Raw genomic sequence first — 19465 nt, forward strand, 5'->3', positions numbered from 1 at the left:
CCACGCCAGAGAGGTAACTGAATTAGAATTCATCGACTCTAACCCTTCGACCACGGAGGCGGTCTTGAACAGATTCAACTGATAAGAAGGTTGTGTATTGCATCGAATATAAAATGAAATCCAATTTGTTGGGCTAATGCTTATTTAGCTAAACTCTTATAGCATATAGCTCTGGAAAGTTGAATTGCTCATGGTATTTGCAAAACTCATACGACATCGGCGTTCCTGTTGACATTGCCGTCCCCAAAACGTTAATCATAACATTTTAAGTTCTTAGGATATAATCTTCTTACTTGGTGGCCATAACAACCCTTTAGACAAGACCCTTAAGTAGCCTAGAGTAAACTTGACTTTCTTTCATAAATGACCTTGACCTTCAATGTCAAATGTTTTAATTTTGCGCGATGTTTGCTTATTTTGCTGTAAAGGGCTATAACCTTGTTATTTTTAATGGACTATATTTAAACTTGAACACAACAATTTTCAAGGATTTTTTAGATTAACCGACTTGTTTGGGGTCCTCCTGGCCTCTGGTCCTTGATGCTGGGTCGTGTGGGGGTTGCGCTCAATGAGCGCCGCCTTTCCTTGTTGATCTTGTATACCATATTTTATGTTCAGGGGTTTCTGTCAGTTTTTTTTTTCTTTTCCCACTATATATTAATATAAGAAGGCATACAGCTTAAAATTGCTCAATTCACGAAAAAGTAAATAGAAAGCAGTATGTGATAGTTTTTTCTTTTGATTGTTGGATATTCATCAAAGAATCGATAATTTCTAATTGTCTCACTTTGATACATGGTCAAGATATTATTAAAAATAACCTTTCGTCTTTTATTTTTACACAAGTTCGTAAAATTTCGTAAAAGTTTGCAAAATTACATGTGTAAATCGATTTCTTTAATTTCCTTCATTGAATCGTTTTTTATCGGCGCCATGTCCGTGCTTCGCTTTTGAGCTCTCTCCTGTTTTTGTTTGGGTGTGTATTAAAAGTATTTGAAAAACACGAATTTCTATTTTAGCTAGTTTAATACTAATCATAGATAATAAAAGACACGGAATCTTTTCGTTTTATATCATTATTTTGAACAAACAACACATGTTAGCTCTCGACCATTCACATACGGTGGACATTTCAGTGAACCACAGATGCCCTCGACAAGATAAAATAATCGGCCTTCTTGATCCGGGTGACCACCAGGTACTACGTCAACATGTGAATCCACGCAAATGAATTCAGTAGCAGACGCATGTGTGTAATGACCAGACATAAGATACCCGCTATATTCTTTTGTCCATCCTGGATAACAATTGAGCCGACTCGGAATCATGAGGACACTTGACCTTGGTGACTGGCAGACGGCGCATGGTGCATCTTCGTCTCGTACATTTGAGCCTAGATAATGTGATCCTCCGTTACCATGGTTATCACCAAGCTCATACTCTCCTCCATACACTCTCCCTCCAGAGCCAACAGAATCTTCATAATACGCCCATTGTGGGTCCCCGGGTAGGCAGAGGTAATTGGCTGCACTTCCCGTGTGACTCCAATAGGATCCTGCAGCATAACCTAAAACATTCACATAAATGATGATTGTTTTCTTACACCTGAGAGTATTGTCTCAGAATAAGGATGTGTGGAAACTATATCCTAACCCCATGAAAGTGAACGAATATTTAAAAAGGGCAACTACAAAAGCCTGAGCCCGGAACATACCCTTAACAAATCCATTTGAAATTTGAGTAAGGAAATAAATCGTGACAAGTAATGCCCTACCAGAATACATTGTCGATGTTCCATTTCCAGGACATGTTTGTTTTCCCCACCGAACGTATGTACTTCCACCATCTGATGCTTGTGTGAAATAAGATGTTTGTTACACATGAGATATAATTCTTACAAAAAAGTTAGTATAGAAGTTCACATATTTATTTCAAATCAGCAAGCTTCAGAAAATATAAAAATAGTCAATGTGGCCAATATTTATGGACATGAAAAACAAATCACAATAAATATTACAAATGTTTGAAACACAAATATCATATTGTCGTTAGTGATTAGTTCCGGGTTTATATGTGTGTAAAGCAATCTAGTATCTAATATGGAGGGGTTTGGAAAATTGAGTCCGAACGTTTCACGCTGGACATATTTTCAAATTGTTAACAGCAAATTGAATTCTGCTATCCGTTGAACACTCAGTCTCCCATTTGGAAGACCATTAAAAGAAGAACGTTTATATTTTTTCTGAGCATTGGTTTTTCGAGACTGATGTAATAAGTCAAATTAGAATTCTGTGTTACACTTCTTGTACATATTTTATTCTTGATGCAAAATTTATCCTTCTTTATTCTTGAGTGTACAATGTTGTTTTTTTACAGTTTTGTACAATTGTTTTATACATTGCACTTTTCATTGAATTAATATTTATAAGTATCAAAATATCAAACTTAACATTACAAAATGTAACAGCAGATTACCAGTGTATTCATTACTTTTTACACAATATAGGTTCTATAAGTAAATTAATTGGATCATTAATAATATGTTTTTTTTAGGAATATTAATGTTTCAATTTATTTTCATGACTGTAGCATCATAATTATATTTACCTTGATTATTTTGCATCAGAGACACCTTAGATTCCATCATTGATACTTTCGTCTCCATGGTTTTCATCTGGAACATTTGTGTTGTAAATCAAATAATTTTATCAAGAATTTATCCTGCTACTGCCTAAAGATATCATCAGCTGGATAAAAAAGCCTTGCTGGATAAACTTATCTATCTCCAGTCATTACGTCACATGATGACGCCACATGTTTAGCAGCAAGTAGATGTTATTTTATTGGGGAAAAAGAAGAATGAAACCATTTAATTATTCTAAAAGCATGATAAAAAGGAGGATAAATCAAATACATGGTTGATGTCGGGAAGGAAAAGGTTTATCCGATTTGCTGCGAAAGTGAATCTTGGCTCGCTAAAGCTCGACAAGATACACTTTCTCGCTCACCGGATAAACCTTCTCCATCCCGACATCAACCATGTGTTTTCTATATATCGTTAGAGATACGGCTTTTAAGATAACATTATTCCAACACATCTCCAAATGGTTCTAAATTCAACATTTTACCATAACATGTTTAAATGTTAAATACTGTTTAAACCGGTGCTAGCCGGAGTGGACAGTAACTTGCACTCTCCAATACTGTCCATGAACAGACTGAAATCAAACCTAGCCTGCAACATTTTCGACTTTACCGTTTTGGACTTACTTCTCTCTATTTCAAGAGTGTCAAGTAATTATGACAACGTTTATCTCAGTGCATGTTTAATACGTTGCTTCATAATGTTAATCACGTAAATATTGCCTTTAAAAATATATAGAGGATATTTGTTTACTTCAGTGTTATTACATGCTTTTCGGTGGTTTATAGAAAAAAAGCAGCCACGGGTGAAATATGAACTTTTGGTGTTCACAAGGTGAAATATATTTCGATCTGACACTAAACTAAACAAATTTTCTTTTTATTTTATGCAAAGAAACGTTTTAAAAAGACATTAAACCTAATACTGAATGAAAAGCGAGCCAAATGATAAAACAACGTGACGTCATTTACGACCCAGTACTGTGCACGCTGGTATTTTACTGAAACAACGTAAGGGGCTTAAATTCAAAACAGTGAAATTATCAAATTGGTAATTTCACTGTTTCAAACACTGAAATTACCAGTTTTATATCACTGATATATTTCTTTAAACCACCGAATAGCATGTAATAAAAGTGGCTATACACTTTTAACGTTTATCTAAAAAGCAAAACAATTGATATGTGTTTCGATTATTAAGACAAGAAACCTGTGATAAGTTTAAAACAAAGTATTTGTTTGAAAATTAATATTACGTAAAACAAATTGTGATAAATGATATTGCTCCTCTCTGCTTGTAGAACTTATACATCAGTATTTATGAAAAAATAGACTTTACGTAGTTCACAACCCATCAATTGAAAATGTTTATTTTTCTTACAAATTAAAATAAAAGTTTGATTTTTTTTTAATTTAAGAACTTATAAATAAAAGGTGCTTTATTTTGCTTATTTAATTGATAAAAAAAGTTATAGTCTTAATATTGCATTGCAAGAATTGCACACTTTAAAATTGTTTAATACGGCTTCAGTTTTCAGCCATAGTTACAAGTCTGAAAAACGTGTTTTTCTCTGCTTTGCAACAAAAACTTGTAAAAGAATAAAGTAAGTAGCCGGAAGGCAATGTTCAAACCTGTGACAGCAACGTCTGATAAGCCTGTAGTAAGTCATCATTGCTGTGTAACACTAAGCGCTTCTTCCCGGCGACGACGACGGAAATCAACATTATAAATGTAGCTACTTTGAGAATGATAGAACACATCCTTATAAAGTGAGTATCCTTTATGAAAAATTGTATAGATAAGAGATAAGGTGAACTTTGTGAGATTATGTACTTTAAATTATGAGAAATCGTAAAATGTTTATCTATCATTTCATTCAGGCCAGACATTAAATATATTTGTATCTCTAAATGTCGTCAATAAAGAAGACACGACAAGATAGAAGTTGTACCGATAAAGTAGTTGTATGATTTATGTTTACCAAATTATTACTGTTATTAGCTTAGTTTAATTATATTTTATTTTTCTTTGAATACAATTCAAGAAAATTATTTTCACATAACAACAATTTTAACAAAGGGCAAAAGGGTTTAACAACAAGTTCTAGATCTAGCAACATTAGCAATTACCCTTTCCTTAAACAACGAAGCGAAATGTAGTTTAAACACGTTACGCAAGGCATGGGCAATAACAATGCAATGACCTTACTGTGTCGGTGTGTCGTAAAAACCCAATCAATAATTTCTCAAACGTGCATGATAAACAGATATTTTTCTTTCCCCAATTAAATATTTTTAGGAACTACAGCAACAACAACAACATATCTTTTATTCACTACATGTAATATCAGGATAAATGTCAAAATGTTAATTATCGAGGCATTTAAACAACTTGAGAATAGTTTGTGTTTGAACTTATCATTTAGCTTCGTTTTGAACACATTTAAAGAAAGTGAGTCACGTATATCACTTTATCACATACCTGTGCCGATTTTGCGACTCCGTAAATATGGTATTGAACGGCCGTGCATATATTTTGACGTGACGTCATTAGCGTTATACAAACATAGTGTAAAGACGCGCTAAATGTTAGCGTTATACTATAGGCGCGTCAATGAAAAATGACTCTTATTTCACTTGAAACGGTCTTTATTTTGGGTTTGTGATATAGAGGATATTTGTTAAGTTCAGTGTAAGATCGGAATATATTTCACCGAGTGAGCACCAAAAGTTATATTTCACGAGTAGCGCAGCCACGAGTAAAATGTGAACTTTTGGTGTTCACGAGGTGAAAAATATTTCGATCTTACACTAAACTAAACAAATTTTCTTTTTATTATATGCAAACAAACGTTAAAAAGGAAATTTTTACCTAATACTGAATGAATAGCGGGCCAAATAATTATACAACGTGACGTCATTTACGACGTTACTTTATTAAGTTGGTTTCCTGTTCTGTGTACGCTGGTATTTACCTGAAACAACGTAAGGGGCTTAAATTCAAAACAGTGAAATTATCAAATTGATAATTTCACTGTTTCAAACAGTGAAATTACCAGTTTTAATTAACTGATATATTTCTATAAACCATCGAAAAGCATGTAATAAAAATAGAATATTAAATTCGTGTAAGTTCATTATTGAATTTATTGCACTCGTTGAATAAAATAATTTTATGCTCGCCAGAGGCTCGCATAATATAATTTTATTCAACTCGTGCAATAAATTCCCTATTGAACTTACACTCATTCAATATCCTCTGTTTATCACACACCCGTGCCGATTTTGAGAATCCGTAAAAATGGTATTGCACGGCCGTGCATATATTTTGACGTGGCGTCATTAGCGTTATACAAACATAGCATAAAGACGCGTTAAATGTAAGCGTTATACTATAGGCGCGTCATTGAAAAATGATTCTTATTTCACTTTATACGGTCTTTAATTTAGATATGTGATTGAAAGAATATTGAATTCGTTGAATAAAATAATATTATGCTAGCCTCAGGCTCGAATAATATAATTTTATTCAACTCGTGCAATAAATTCAGTATTGAACTTACACTCATTTAATATCCTCTATGTATCACATTCCCGTGCCGATTTTGCGACTCCGTAAAAATGGTATTGCACGGTAGTGCATATATTTTGACGTGCCGACATTTGCGTTACATAAACGTAGTGTAAAGACGCGCTAAAATTTGATAGCGTTACACTATAGGCGCGTCATTGAAAAATGATTCTTTTTCAATTTAAACACTCTTTATTTTGGATATGTGATAAATAGAGAGAGGATATTTGTTTAGTTCAGTGTAAGATTCTAATAATATTTCAACGAGTGAGCACGAAAAGGTACATTGCGCCAAATGATAATAAAACGTGACGTCATTTATTTTATTACATGCTTTCCGGTGGTTTATAGAAATATATCAGTGAAATATAAAACTGATATTATGACTGTTTGTTACAGTGAAATTACCAATTTGATAATTTCACTGTTTTGAATTTAAGCCCCTTACGTTTTTTCAGTGAAATACCAGCGTGCACAGTACTGGGAACCAACTTAATAACGTGACGTCGTAAATGACGTCACGTTGTATTATTATTTGGCGCGCATTTCATTTAGTATTAGGTTAAATGCCCTTTTAAACGTTTCTTTGCATATAATAAAAAGAAAATTTGTTTAGTTTAGTGTAAGATTAAAATATATTTCACCTCGTGAACACCAAATTCATATTTCACTCGTGGCTGCGCCACACGTGACATATACCTATTGGTGCTCACTCGGTGAAATAATATTCCGGTCTTACACTGACCTAAACAAATATCCTTTATATTTTCGTGTAATTTTAATGCTGAATTTATTTAACTCGTTGAATAAAATAATATTATGCTCGCCAGAGGCTCGCACAATATAACTAAATTTATTCAACTCGTTCAATAAATTCAGTACTGAATTTACACTCATTCAATATCCTCTATGTATCACATACCCGTGCCGCTTTTGCGACTCCGTACAAATGGTATTGCACGGCAGTGCATATATTTTGACGTGAGGCTATTTGAGTTATATAAACATAGCGTTAAGACGAGCTAAATGTTAGCGTCTTTGTTTTTAACTTCAAGCGGTCTTTATTTTTGGTATGTGATAAATAGAATATTAAATTCGTGTAAGTTCATTACTGAATTTAATGAACTTTTTGAATAAATAATATTATGATCCCAACTTACACGTACCCGACATACATCATTAATTTGCACCCTGAAGTAAGATTGAATGAAGTTTCTGTATTCTTCAAAGAGGAATGGGGGATTTACATGATTACATTGAACGTCACCTGATGGGCTCACAATTTCACCGATAGTATTTGTTTCCTGAGCTAGGTTTATTCTGGGACAGAAAGATCTTTCATGCCAGTTATCTTCAATCCCAGGTTTATTGAACTTTTGCAGAAACACTGTACACTTACGCAGGAATAAAAACGTGAAAAAAACGCACTATTATCACAAGCCTATCGTATCGATTTATTCAGGGAATAGACATAAACACATACAATGTTATCACACATATCAACTTGCATATATATAAAAACGCACACATAAATGCAACAAAAATAATTTTAAGATTAATTAATGAGAATTATCTATGTTACCCTAGGATTGCCCATTAAGCTAAAAGCTCATTTCCAATGGGGTCCATTTACTGTAAAATTAACGCACTAACTTATATAATAATAAATGAATTATAAAAAAGTGAAAATAAATGACAATTTTTGAAAAATTGTTCAACAATCGAGACACATTTTTCAATATAATAAGACAAGTACATTGTACACAATCAAAATGAAATAAATTTTGTTTAAACTAAAACATTATCAAGTACAACATAAACATGTTACAAAACCTTATCATAAGTTAGTAAAGTTACACATCAATTGAGTAATAAATAAACATATTATTCACTTGTTTATCATTTCCATTACTTAAAAAAGTTTTACTTTCGTTTTAAATGTTTAGATATTGTCGATTGACCTAATGCTGTCTGGTAAAGAAGTCTTTTATGGCGTTGTAGAAAAATGTGTTTGTAACATGGGAATCATTTTGGAGCAAAACAAAATTAAAATTACTAGATCTTAAATTGGATATTCTACATACCTTAAACAATTCCTTTAAATAAGAAGGGTTTTTGTTGTAATAAACTTTATGAATGTGGTTGAGTCTTAACTGTCTAACTCTATCACTGACATTCAATATTTTAAGATCAGACAAAAACCTTATTTGTCACCGAAGTCCTAGGGGTATAGTCTTTATAAAGCCGCACAACCTTAATTTTGAAGCTACTTAAAGTTTGTGCTTCAGTGACTTACTCAGTCCTTCGTACCAAGAAGATGAAGAATAATCAAAGTGACAAAGCAAAAAAGGCAGGACATAACTGTTTCTTTATTTCTTCCGATAAACAATTTTTGTAACGGTATAGAAAATTTAATCTTCCATTCACCTTTGAAAGAATGCTCTTGACAATTTTATCTCCTGATAGGTAACAATCGATTACCCAAGTTTTGGGCTATAATTTTTGGATCGTTTTGCAGAATTCACAATACAAGTTATAGGGATTTTTAACACATCAGCACCATCTTTAAGAAATTTTGCAGGGATACCATCTAATCCAGTGCTTTTGTTTATATTAAGCCTACATAATTCTTCATATACAAACTCCTCACTTACATGATGAAGGTGAAACTCTTTTTGTGATATGTTCCTATAAAAATTCTTAATTGTATCAGATGCCATACTATACCCGGGAGTTACGTACTGTACTAAATTAGATGCAAAAATTTGTAAAGAAGTTATTAAAATGACTTGCAACTCTGTATATTATAACACAAATTGCTTTTTGCGTAAATTTAAATATTGTTTCAAAATGAAATGAATCATTTGTAAATGCCTTGAACAAAATTAATGTTTTTGTAACTTATTTACAAGCGTGGCACTTTATAACCGTGGTACAATGTAGCGTACAAGTAAAACAAAGTTGTTCCCCTTTTATAATATGCACACTTTGCTCAGTTATTGACGTCGTTTCGTGTAACGATACCTGCTTAAACAGTTAAACTGTGAAAACGATGGGAGTATGATACTGTTTTGTTACAATGTTTAAAATGAAATTCACTCTGTCACGAGCCGTCATTATTATCATAATTGCCATCAGTTTACTGTTTGCTTTCAATTCTTTGCTTGGCCTGAAAATAAAACTGCTATGGATGTACTACCCGGAGCTTGACGCGGAGAATATTTGGAGGGCTGAAGTGACTGATAAATCACTATGGACATCTCTGGCTCCAGATATGAAAGTTACAACTAATTTTATTGATAGTAAAGATAAAACTGTTACTGATAGGCTTCTTGATTCTGAGAACATAGACTCTTCAACTTTTGGGACTTCTCCAGTCACTGATTCAAAAGATTTAAAGGTTCTGTATGGTGAGAAAGAAAAACAGTGTGATATTAAAATTTCATCAGAAAAATTCGATTGTTATCCTGAAAATGATGTTTCAGAAAAAGGCTGTGAAATTCGGGGTTGTTCCCGGTTTTCAAGTAGGGCCAGAAGAAACCTTTGGGAAGTCAAAGATTAAAAAACCACACAAGCATTTTGACGTCCAAAACGTTTTTTCCCCAAAGGGAAATTTTTCCCCAATTTAAATTTATTTAGAGAAAAAAATTTTACACCATTTGGGAAATTGGTATTAAAACAAAAGGAAAAACCCCCAAACAAAACTACCCCTAAAAGGTTTAAAAACAATGGCTGAAGATGTTCATTTGATCAAATCAAAAAGATTAAAATGTAAGGAAACACATTATTGTAATTAAAAATTAAATTTTCATTTTTTAATTACTTTAATTGGGCCGGGGGCCCACGAAAAAACCCAAAACATAATGGGTTTTTCCCAACCCACCCATGGTTTCCAAAGACCGGCCTGGGGGCTTTTCCGGGGCCGAAAATTCTGTTTCGGGGTTTCCCATGCTGTTAGTTTTCCCAACCTATTAAAAGAAGAGAAACTAAATAGTGAACGCTGGACCCCTGATCACACTGTGCGAATGCGCAGACGGTTTGGAGTTCCATGTTTAGTCGAAAACCCCTTTATTTTTGGGTTTTTGTTGTGACGCGGTTTCCATATGATATTCCCCTTTGATAACCCTTTTATAGATTATGATCCCCCCTCAGAGGTTAAAAATTGTTTGGGTGAAAATTTTTTTAAGTAATTACTTCAACCCTAATTCTATGGGGCACAAAACTTTGTAAATATTAATTTTATTTTGGAGTAAAGAAACGGTATGCTTCTTTTTTTGTGTTTTTATCAATTTTCTAAATTTAAATCAAAATTTCTGCTTATTTTTTTTTTAATTGTTTTATAATTTAATGTTAATTTTTTAACTTTTTTAATAAATTCTTATTTCCCGGTTTTCAAAGGGCATTAATAAGATAATTTTCAAGATATGACATCTTAGCAGAGTGTGTCATCAAATTTACTTTCTTTTTTACATCAATGACTCAGTGACTGTGTTCTCTTTTTTTTATTCAAATGGAAAATTTATAATTTACCAGAGAGGCACATACAAAGCTGTTAAGATATAACAATTAAAGGGAAGTAACAGAATTACTAGTTTGAAATGTTACAGAATAAGTTACCTTTATTCTTACCATAATAGTTGCATAAAAGATTTATAATTTTCCCCCAGATATTTGATCCATTAAACAAGCGTTATGAGGTACCATTAGATTCCCAAAGTGTAAAAAAGGAAACCCAACAGAACCTTTGGTAAAACACACCATTAGAAACCAGGGCGGCTTTTTGGCTTAGCGTAAAAAGAACAAGTGATCCACAAGGGTGAAATGTTTTTTTCTCATAGCAAAAAATTATAAAACTCCCCTTCACTTATTTCCCTTTTCTTTTGTGGGAAAAAAAGGGTTTCATCCCAGCCTACTTTTCATAGTTTAATAAAATAGTATAAAAAATTTTATGTATAGTAAAATTTATAACAAAAATAAGTTTAAAAGTTAAAACAATACAAAATATACAATGTTTTTTGATTGTTAAAAAGATGAATAAAATTAAAAAACTTTTTAAAAATTTTAGTTTTTTCAAAAAGGGCAAAATTGATTTTAAAACAACAATTTTTTCAACTTTTTATCTCTCCCTTCCCCTCACCATATTTTTAATGGTTTTTGGTGAACAAGAAAAAAATCTCTTCTAAAGGAAAAACTGGCCCGGGAAAAACTGGGGAATTTTAAGTTTAAAATTTCCTGACCCAAGTTTTATTTTTTAAATTCAGTTCAAAAGTTTTAAAAATAAATTTAAAAATTAGATTTTAACAAGAAAAATTTAAATTTTCTTTTGAACTGAAAGATTTTACAAATTTATTTGCTTTAAAATTTAAGTTGAATTTTAAGGGTTCTTTTTAAAAAGGGAAATGTTTGTCCATTTTTGGCAAATAAATCTAATCAAAAAAACCAAGTTTTTCAGACTTGCCCTAAAAAAAAAAATTTTAAATATTGGCCCTTGAAAAATTTAAATTTTTGGGTGTTTTTTTAAATTTAAATTTTGGAAAGTTACTTTAGTTTATTTTTTTTTTATTTATGAAAGGTTTTTTCTTAATGTTTAAATTGTAAGGCCACTCCCAACTCTTTATACAACCTGACAGTATTTTGTGGCAATTTTCCTTTTTTTAAAATGTCCGGGTTTTTGAAATTCCCCCAATAACCACCCCACATTTTTTTTTTGTATTTAGCAAATTTTTTTTTGGGTAAATTAAACAGCCATTCTCCTAAAATTTGAAGCTTTTTTTTAAAAATTTCCTTGTCTCCATTTTTTAAAAACCGTAGTAAAATGTACAGGCCCCACCTTTAAACCTTTGTGACCAAAAAATTTTTAAAATTTTACCTGGGATTTCTCAACAACTTAACTTTTTAAATTTTGTAGCGTGGAATTTCTCCTCGTTTTTTCCCTTTTTTTTTTAAAAATAAAACCTAAGAACTGCCCAAAAAAACGGGTTCGCTTTACCCCAATTTTAAAATTTAAGAAATTGGTTTTAAAAAAAAATCCAAATTTTTATGTTTTCCCCCAAAAATTTTTTTCCCCAAAATCAATACAATATGAAAAAATTAAAAATAAAGAATTAAAAAAAGAATTCGAGACAGAGACCCCTTTTTTTCCAAAATTTCCCTTTAAAAGCTGCCGTCGCCGAAATGCAACTATGGTACCCAAACGATTTTAAAAAATGGAATGAAGGGTTTTTGAGATGCGTTTATTTTTTTAAAAATTTTTTACTTTAAAACCCAATTTTCAAAAATACTATTTGGAAAAATTTTTTAAAATTTGGGCTCCTGCCGGGTGATAATTTTTTAAAACCAAAAACCCTTTTATTGAAAAATAATTCCAAAAATGTCCCCGTTTTAAAATGGGAAACCCCCGTAACGGGCGGGATACTTTTTTAAAAATACATTATACAATCAAAATTAAAAAAATTTTTAAAAATTTTTGTTTTATTTCTTTAAAGAAAACACCAAAAAAGAGATTCGTTTGCACAAAAAAGGGTTAATTTTTGACCCCGAGAAGTCTTACTGGGGAAAATAATGGGCTTTCCATAAAGGCCGACTTTTTTTTCCCTAACAAAAAGAAGGAAAAAAATTTTGGGGAAAATTTTTCGGTTCAAATGGGAAAAAGTGGACTTTTTTTATTCAAGGGGGCCCCAAAGATACTTTATAAGAGGGTTCATGAAAAATCTTAATTGACTTTTTTGAATACAATTAGGCCCAACCCGGAGGTTTAATTGGCTCACTGTTCTTAATTTTGGCAAAACCCCTTTTTTATTTGATAACAATGTTTTCCCCAATTTTGTTAAATTTTCACGAGAAATTTTTCTGATAAAAATGGTTGGGAAGCTTTTTTCAAACCAAAAAACCCCAAATCAAAAAGTAGAAGTTTACTATTTATTTTTTTTTTTCCTTTTTTGAAACATTTGTTACGGGAAAAAGTTAATTATTTTTTAAAACAATAAAATTCATTTTAATGGACTTTAATTCCCTAGTTAATTTTTAAAAATTTAAAATGAAAAGATTGGTTTTAAAAATGGGAAAAATTTTTTCGATGAAAAAAGAAGTGCACAGTTTTAAACAAATAGTCCCAAAGGGAATTTGTTTACGGGGAAACCATAGTATTTTTAACATCTTTTTTCAGCACCATTTAAAAATAATAAATTTAGTTTGTTTTTAAAAAACTGTTTTCCCGTGTGCTTTTTTATTATTAAAAAATTTTTAAAAAAATTGTGTCCAATATTAAATTGAAGTCTAAAATTTTTATTGCGTTTTAAGTTTGGGAGTTTTTCCCTTACGGAAAATATCAAATTTTGGGTTTGGAAATAGCATTCATAAATTTTTATGTTTAATTATTTTTTTGTTTTTTACATTTTTAAAAAACCAAAATTGTATCATTATTTTCCCCTTTAATTATCTAAAAGTTTTTAAAAATTTTCAATTATCAGAAAAAAAAAATTAATAATGATATTAATGAATAAATATTAAAAAAATGATTATTAGTAAATTGGTTATATTAATAACATTTATAAAATAATTTTTTTTAATGGAAATTTTTAGTAAACAAGGTTAATAAATTTTTAATAAGCCAACGATTTTGTATTTTTGAATGGGGCTTTTTTAAAAAAAAATAAGGGGAAAAAAGCAGAGGGGAAAACAACAAATAAATTTTTAAAAGAAGGGAAAACAAAAAATATGTTCTTTCCCCAAAAAAAACACTTGGGAAAAAGGCCAAAAATAAAAAATTTTAAAAAAGTTTTAAACAAAAAGCCAAAAAAAAAAAAAAAAAAAAAAATTCCCCTTTTAAAAAAAAAATAAATTAAAAAAACCATAAAAGTTTTTAACCAAGGAAAAAACAAAAAAAAGGGTTTTTTTCCCAAAAATAAAAGATTAAAAGGATAAGGGTAAAATTATTTGAAAATAAAATAAAATTTAAAAAAAGGAAAAAAAAAGATTAAAATTTTAATTCAAAAAATAAAAACAAAAAAAAAGTAATGAAAAATTTTTTTGGGAGGGAAAATTTTTTTAAGAAAAGGGAAAAATTTTCCCTTGAAAAAGTTTTTGGGTATTAAAATAAAAAAACTTTAAAATTAAAAAAAAATTTTTTTAGGTAAAGAAAAAAACCAAAGTTAAAAAAGAAAAATAAAGAAAAAAAAAAAAAATTAAATAAAAAACAAAAAATTGTTTTTAAAATTTTTTTAAAAAAAATTTTTCTTCAAACTTTTTTAATTCATATTCTTTTTTATTTTTTAATTTAAAAAATTTTTTTAAAACAATACCCCCAATTAATTCCTATTTTATTATATTTCCTTTAAAAATTTTAAATTTATTTAATAACTTCAAACTTTTTATTATACAAACAAACCCTTTTTTTTTTTAAATTTTTAAAAACAAACTTTCCAATTTTTTTTAACAATTTAAAAAATCAATTTTAAAAATTTTTTTATTAAATTTAATTTTTCATTTTTTTTTAACCAAAATTTTTTTTATTTTTTTAAAATTTTTTAAAACCCAAATTTTTAATCTATATATTATTTTTTTTATCATTTTTTTATTAAAAAAAATTTTCTTCTTTTTTATTTTTTTTCATTTTTCAATTTAAAAAAAATTTTTCAAATTTTTTTTTTATTTAAAATACATTTATTAAATTTTTCCCTTTCCTTTTTTTTCCTACATTTATATATCTTCTTTTAATATTTTAAAATTTTTTTTATTTTTAAATAAAAATACACAAATTTATTTAATTTTATTTATATCTTTTTTTTAATTTTTTAAATTTAAAATTTATTTTTCACATCCATTCATTTTTTTATTTAAAAATTTAAATCTAATTTTTTTTTCTCCTTTAAAAAATTTTTTTTATATTCTTTATTTTTTTTTAAATAAAAAATTTCCTAATTTAATTATAACCCCATTTTCATAAATTTTTTAAACATTTTTAATAGCCTTTAATTCTTATTTTACCCTTTAATTTTTTAATTTAAAAAAAAAATTTTTTTCTTCTCTATAAATTTCCCCTAATTTTTTTTTTTTTTTCAAAAAATTTTCTCAAAATTTTAAAATTTATAAAAAAATTTACATAATTTATTCTTTTTTATTTTTTTTCATATATTTTTATAAATTTTAATAAAAGTTTTTAATTTTTTTCTATTTTTAAAATTTTTTCATAACTTTTTTCATTTTTTTATTAATTCCAAAATTATTTTTTTTAAAAACAACATAATTTACTATAAAAACCAAATTTTCAAAAAAATAAAAATTAAAAAACTTTTTCTCGTTTTTCCCTTCTAAAATTTTTTACAATTTCCCAATAAAAACATATAAATATTTTAATATTAATTTTTTTAAAATACATATCCCTTTTCAAAATTTGGGGGTTTCTTTCCAATTTTTCTTTTTAAAAAAATTTTTTTTAAAATCTTTTTTTCAAAATTTTTTTTTCTATTTCCCTCAAAAATTTTCCCTAAATTCCCTATTATTACCAACCTTTTTTTAAAAAATTTTTTATATTTAAACCCTTTAAATTTTTTAAAAAACAAACTATTAAAATTTCCCCATATAAATTTAATTTAAAATTTTTTTCTCCATTTCCCTTTCACACATAAATTTTTCATTTCAAAACTTAATTAAAAATTTTTAATATATTAAATTTTTAAACCCATTATATTTTTTTTTATTAAAAATTAAAAAATTCTTTCATTTCTTTTCATTTTAAAAAAATTTTAAAATTTTTAAAAATATTTTATTTTCAAATACCCATCTTTTTTAATTTTTTCCCTTTTTTTCATCAAAAATTTTTTTTCTTTTTTTTTTAAACTTTTTATAACCCAATTTAAAATTTTTTTTTTCTTTTCCAAAATCTTTTTTTTCAAATTTTAAAACTTATTTTTTCCAAAAATTTTTCCCTTTTAAAACAATTTTTCCTTTTTTTTTCAAAATAAAATATTCTTTTAAAATTTAACCCCCCATTTTTTCCCTTTTTTGCTTATTTTTTTACCTTTTTTTTTTTTTTTTTCTATTTTTTTTTACACCATATCCCCCATTTACCTAAACAAAAAAATAATTCTCCTTTTCTTAACATTTTCATTTTTCAAATCCGCTTTAATTGGAAAAATACCCCCAATTTTATTTTTCTTTAAATTTAATTCCCCCATTTTTTCCTTTTAAAATTTTTTTTCATTTTGGGTTTTTTAATTCCCCTTTTAAAAATACAATTAAAATTTTTTTTAAAATTTTTTAAAAACAAAAATTCCAAATTTTAATTTGATTTTTCATAAAATTTAATTAAAAATTTCCCCATTATTTATACACTCCAAAACTTATTTAACCATTTTATCACTCAATTTACTTCACAATTATTTATAAAACCAATTCTTATTACACATTATTTTCATACATTTTCAATAATTATTTTAAATTATTTCATCCCGCTCAATTTTACGTTTACAATTATTTCATAACTCAGATACTTATTTTACACATTTTTTTTTATCAAATTTTTTTCAAATTTTACACATTTAAAAATTTTTAAAACTTTAATTTCTTTTCAAACCCTTAAATTTTATTCTGAGATTCACACATTGATTTCATTCAGCCTCAGATACTGAGTTCACGCATGATTTCATTCAGCTCAGATACTGAGTTCACGGCATGATTTCAATACAGCTCAGATACTGATTTCACACATGATTTCGTACAGCTCAGAATACTGAGTTCACGCATGATTTCATTCAGCTCAGATACTGAGTTCACGCATGATTCATATTCAGCTCAGATACTGAGTTCACGCATGATTTCATTCAGCTCAGATACTGAGTTCACGCATGATTTCATTCAGCTCAGATACTGAGTTCACGCATGATTTCATTCAGCTCAGATACTGAGTTCACGCATGATTTCATTCAGCTCAGATACTGAGTTCATGCATGATTTCATTCAGCCCAGATACTGAGTTCACACATGATTTCATACAGCTCAGATACTGAGTTCACACATGATTTCATACAATGTTCACAAGTTCACACATAACTTCGTACAGCTCAGATACTGAGATCACGCATGATTTCATTCAGCTCAGATACTGAGTTCACACATGATTTCATTCAGCTCAGATACTGAGTTCACACATGATTTCATACAGCTTAGATACTGAGTTCAGCAGAAATTATTCTTTGGACTACATTGTGTTATTGGTTTAATTGTATTCTTGTAATTAAAAATAATTACCAGTATATGTTTTTTAATTCTCTGATTTCAGATTATTAAGATTGCTGATTAATAATCTATTTAATCTATTCCCTAAAAAATGAAAACTGTAGGAAGGGGGAAGATGGTGTAAGGGTAGATATGGTCTAGTAGTTAATTCTCTCTGCTCTAAGATTTTAAAGAAGAGTTTGCAAGAAATCAATGACTTTGATTTTTTTTTTTATTTAAACCCACCCTACAAAAAAAATTCTTTTTAAAAGAGCAGAAGCTATTTTTAAAGGGTAAAGAAAGAAATTGTTCTGGGGGGTGAAAAGAAGGGTGTTTCTGAAATAGTAATTGTACAGTTTTAAAATTTTTTTTAAACCTTTTTCTATTGGAAATAAATTCTTGCAAAAAAAGTTTATTTTTTTTTCGTCGTTTGTTTTCCCAAAATAGTCAGTATTTTGGGAATTTTATGTTAAAAAACCCGGCATTGGGCATGAAAAAACAAAACCAATCACAATCTTTTGGGTTACCCCTTTTCCCATTGCCCTTTTCCCGCATATTATCTCTCATGTAGGGCCCAAAAATAATATAAAGTTTTTTTATTTAAATTAAATTTTTCTAATTTGTTTTAGTATCTAAAATTTTTTTTTTTGGTTTGGGGGGCGTACTGAGTGGTTAAAAACAAAGTTGGTTTAAAGCATAAAACTTTAAAGGGTTGCTGCCCGGGGTGGTTTCAAAACCCCGTTTGGGATAATTTTTTTCTTTCCATAAGCAAAAAATTTATAAATCGTTGCTCAGTAATGGGTTTTGGGTTTCCAAGGGAAAGGATTTGAGAGTGTTTTTCCCGTAAAATTTTAGCTTCCAAGCAATTTTAACTAAAAATTTAAATTTTAAAAAATAATAATTGTGTGATTTTAAGTTTTTTGCATTTATTTATTAGTTAAACACAAGCATAAAGTCAAGATGGATGTAAGTGGAATGATATTTGAATTTTCAATAGGGGAAAAGAGATTTTACAACAGATGTAGAAAGATTTGGAGATCAAGCTGCCATGGTTGATGAGATTCATAGACGAGGGATGAAGTACATTGTTATAGTGGTATGTAATATAACAATTTTAACCTGGATTGTTGTTTATATAAATCCTTACTTGCTCAGAGACAAAAAGTTAAAGGAGAAGTAATGCACTAAATAAATTTGCAGCGACTGTAAAGCCATGATATAAAATTTATATGACTTTGCTAATGTGACATGGCAACATTCTTGCCTTTCAAAACATAGATTGTCTTTTTAACCTCCTTCATGTAAGATAAAAAAAAAGTTAATTGTGTTAGAACATACATGTATTTTTTGATGTTCAATGAAAACAAATGCAGTGGCGGCAAAGGTCAAATGGTTAAAGCGTAGATTTAAATCTAAAAGATCGTAGCTGCATGGGGGTTAAATCCAAACAGGGGCAAAATGTTGTTTTCCTTTTAAACGAAAATTTACCTCTTTTGAAAACCCCCTACAAATTTTGGAACCTTTAAAATAATTTTCCCTTTTTAAACCCCAAAAGCAGGTAAGGGTTTTTTTAATTTTCAAAAAAAATTTTAAACCGTTATTCAGGAAAATGTGAAAAAGGGATTTTCTTTCCCTTTTTTAGTTTTTTTTCAGTTTTTTTTTACTTTGTTCTTCAGGTTTAAAAAAAATTTAAATTTTAAAATTTTGGGCTGGGACTTTTTGTTTTCATATGATTACAAAAACATATTAAATTTTTTAATTTTTTTCTTTGGGATGATTTTGTTTTTAAAATTAAGTGTATAAAGATGGGTTTCCCAAATTTTTGTTACAGGATTCCCGGGTTTGGGGTACCGGGAAAACCCCCCGGTTCAATTTTGACATTTTTTGGAATTTTTTTGGTTTTTAAAACCCCTGGTATTTTCATTTAAAAATGAATCAGGGGCAAAAATTTTGGGAAAATGAAAATTTTTCATGGAACTTGATACGGGGTTTTAAAAAATTATTTTTTAAGTTAAAGGGGAAAATATTTTTTACTTA

General features: G+C 28.8%; 2 protein-coding genes across 2 annotated transcripts in view; one reads left to right on the forward strand and one right to left on the reverse strand.

Annotated features, from left to right (window-relative positions):
* Positions 1-1055: 1055 nt before the first annotated feature.
* Positions 1056-4427, reverse strand: LOC132740106 (short-chain collagen C4-like). The gene is made up of 4 exons (XM_060727962.1): positions 4276-4427; positions 2608-2674; positions 1775-1852; positions 1056-1567 (listed from the first exon to the last, which is right to left on the reverse strand). Exons 1-4 carry the CDS (start codon positions 4402-4404, stop codon positions 1077-1079), a joined length of 765 nt encoding a protein of 254 aa, XP_060583945.1. The 5' UTR covers positions 4405-4427; the 3' UTR covers positions 1056-1076.
* A 4977-nt stretch (positions 4428-9404) lies between these two features.
* Positions 9405-19465, forward strand: part of LOC132740114 (lysosomal alpha-glucosidase-like) — a 30717-nt gene continuing 20656 nt past the window's right edge. Inside the window, exons 1-2 of the mRNA XM_060727967.1 lie at positions 9405-9614; positions 18426-18524. Coding sequence (XP_060583950.1) covers positions 9405-9614; positions 18426-18524 — 309 coding nt within the window. The remainder of the gene's footprint in view (positions 9615-18425; positions 18525-19465) is intronic.

The sequence above is a fragment of the Ruditapes philippinarum genome, unplaced genomic scaffold, assembly GCF_026571515.1.
Source record: "Ruditapes philippinarum isolate M1 unplaced genomic scaffold, ASM2657151v2 ctg1445_1_1_1_1, whole genome shotgun sequence".
In the NCBI taxonomy this organism is placed as follows: domain Eukaryota; kingdom Metazoa; phylum Mollusca; class Bivalvia; order Venerida; family Veneridae; genus Ruditapes; species Ruditapes philippinarum.

Coding starts and splice junctions, on each gene's coding strand:
- LOC132740106 (XM_060727962.1), bottom strand. CDS start 4,404: ATGTGTTCTATCATTCTCAAAGTAGCTACATTTATAATGTTGATTTCC. Junction 2,675..4,275: donor ATCAGACGTTGCTGTCACAG/GTTTGAACATTG, acceptor CAAATGTTCCAG/ATGAAAACCATGGAGACGAA. Junction 1,568..1,774: donor AACATCGACAATGTATTCTG/GTAGGGCATTAC, acceptor TGAATGTTTTAG/GTTATGCTGCAGGATCCTAT.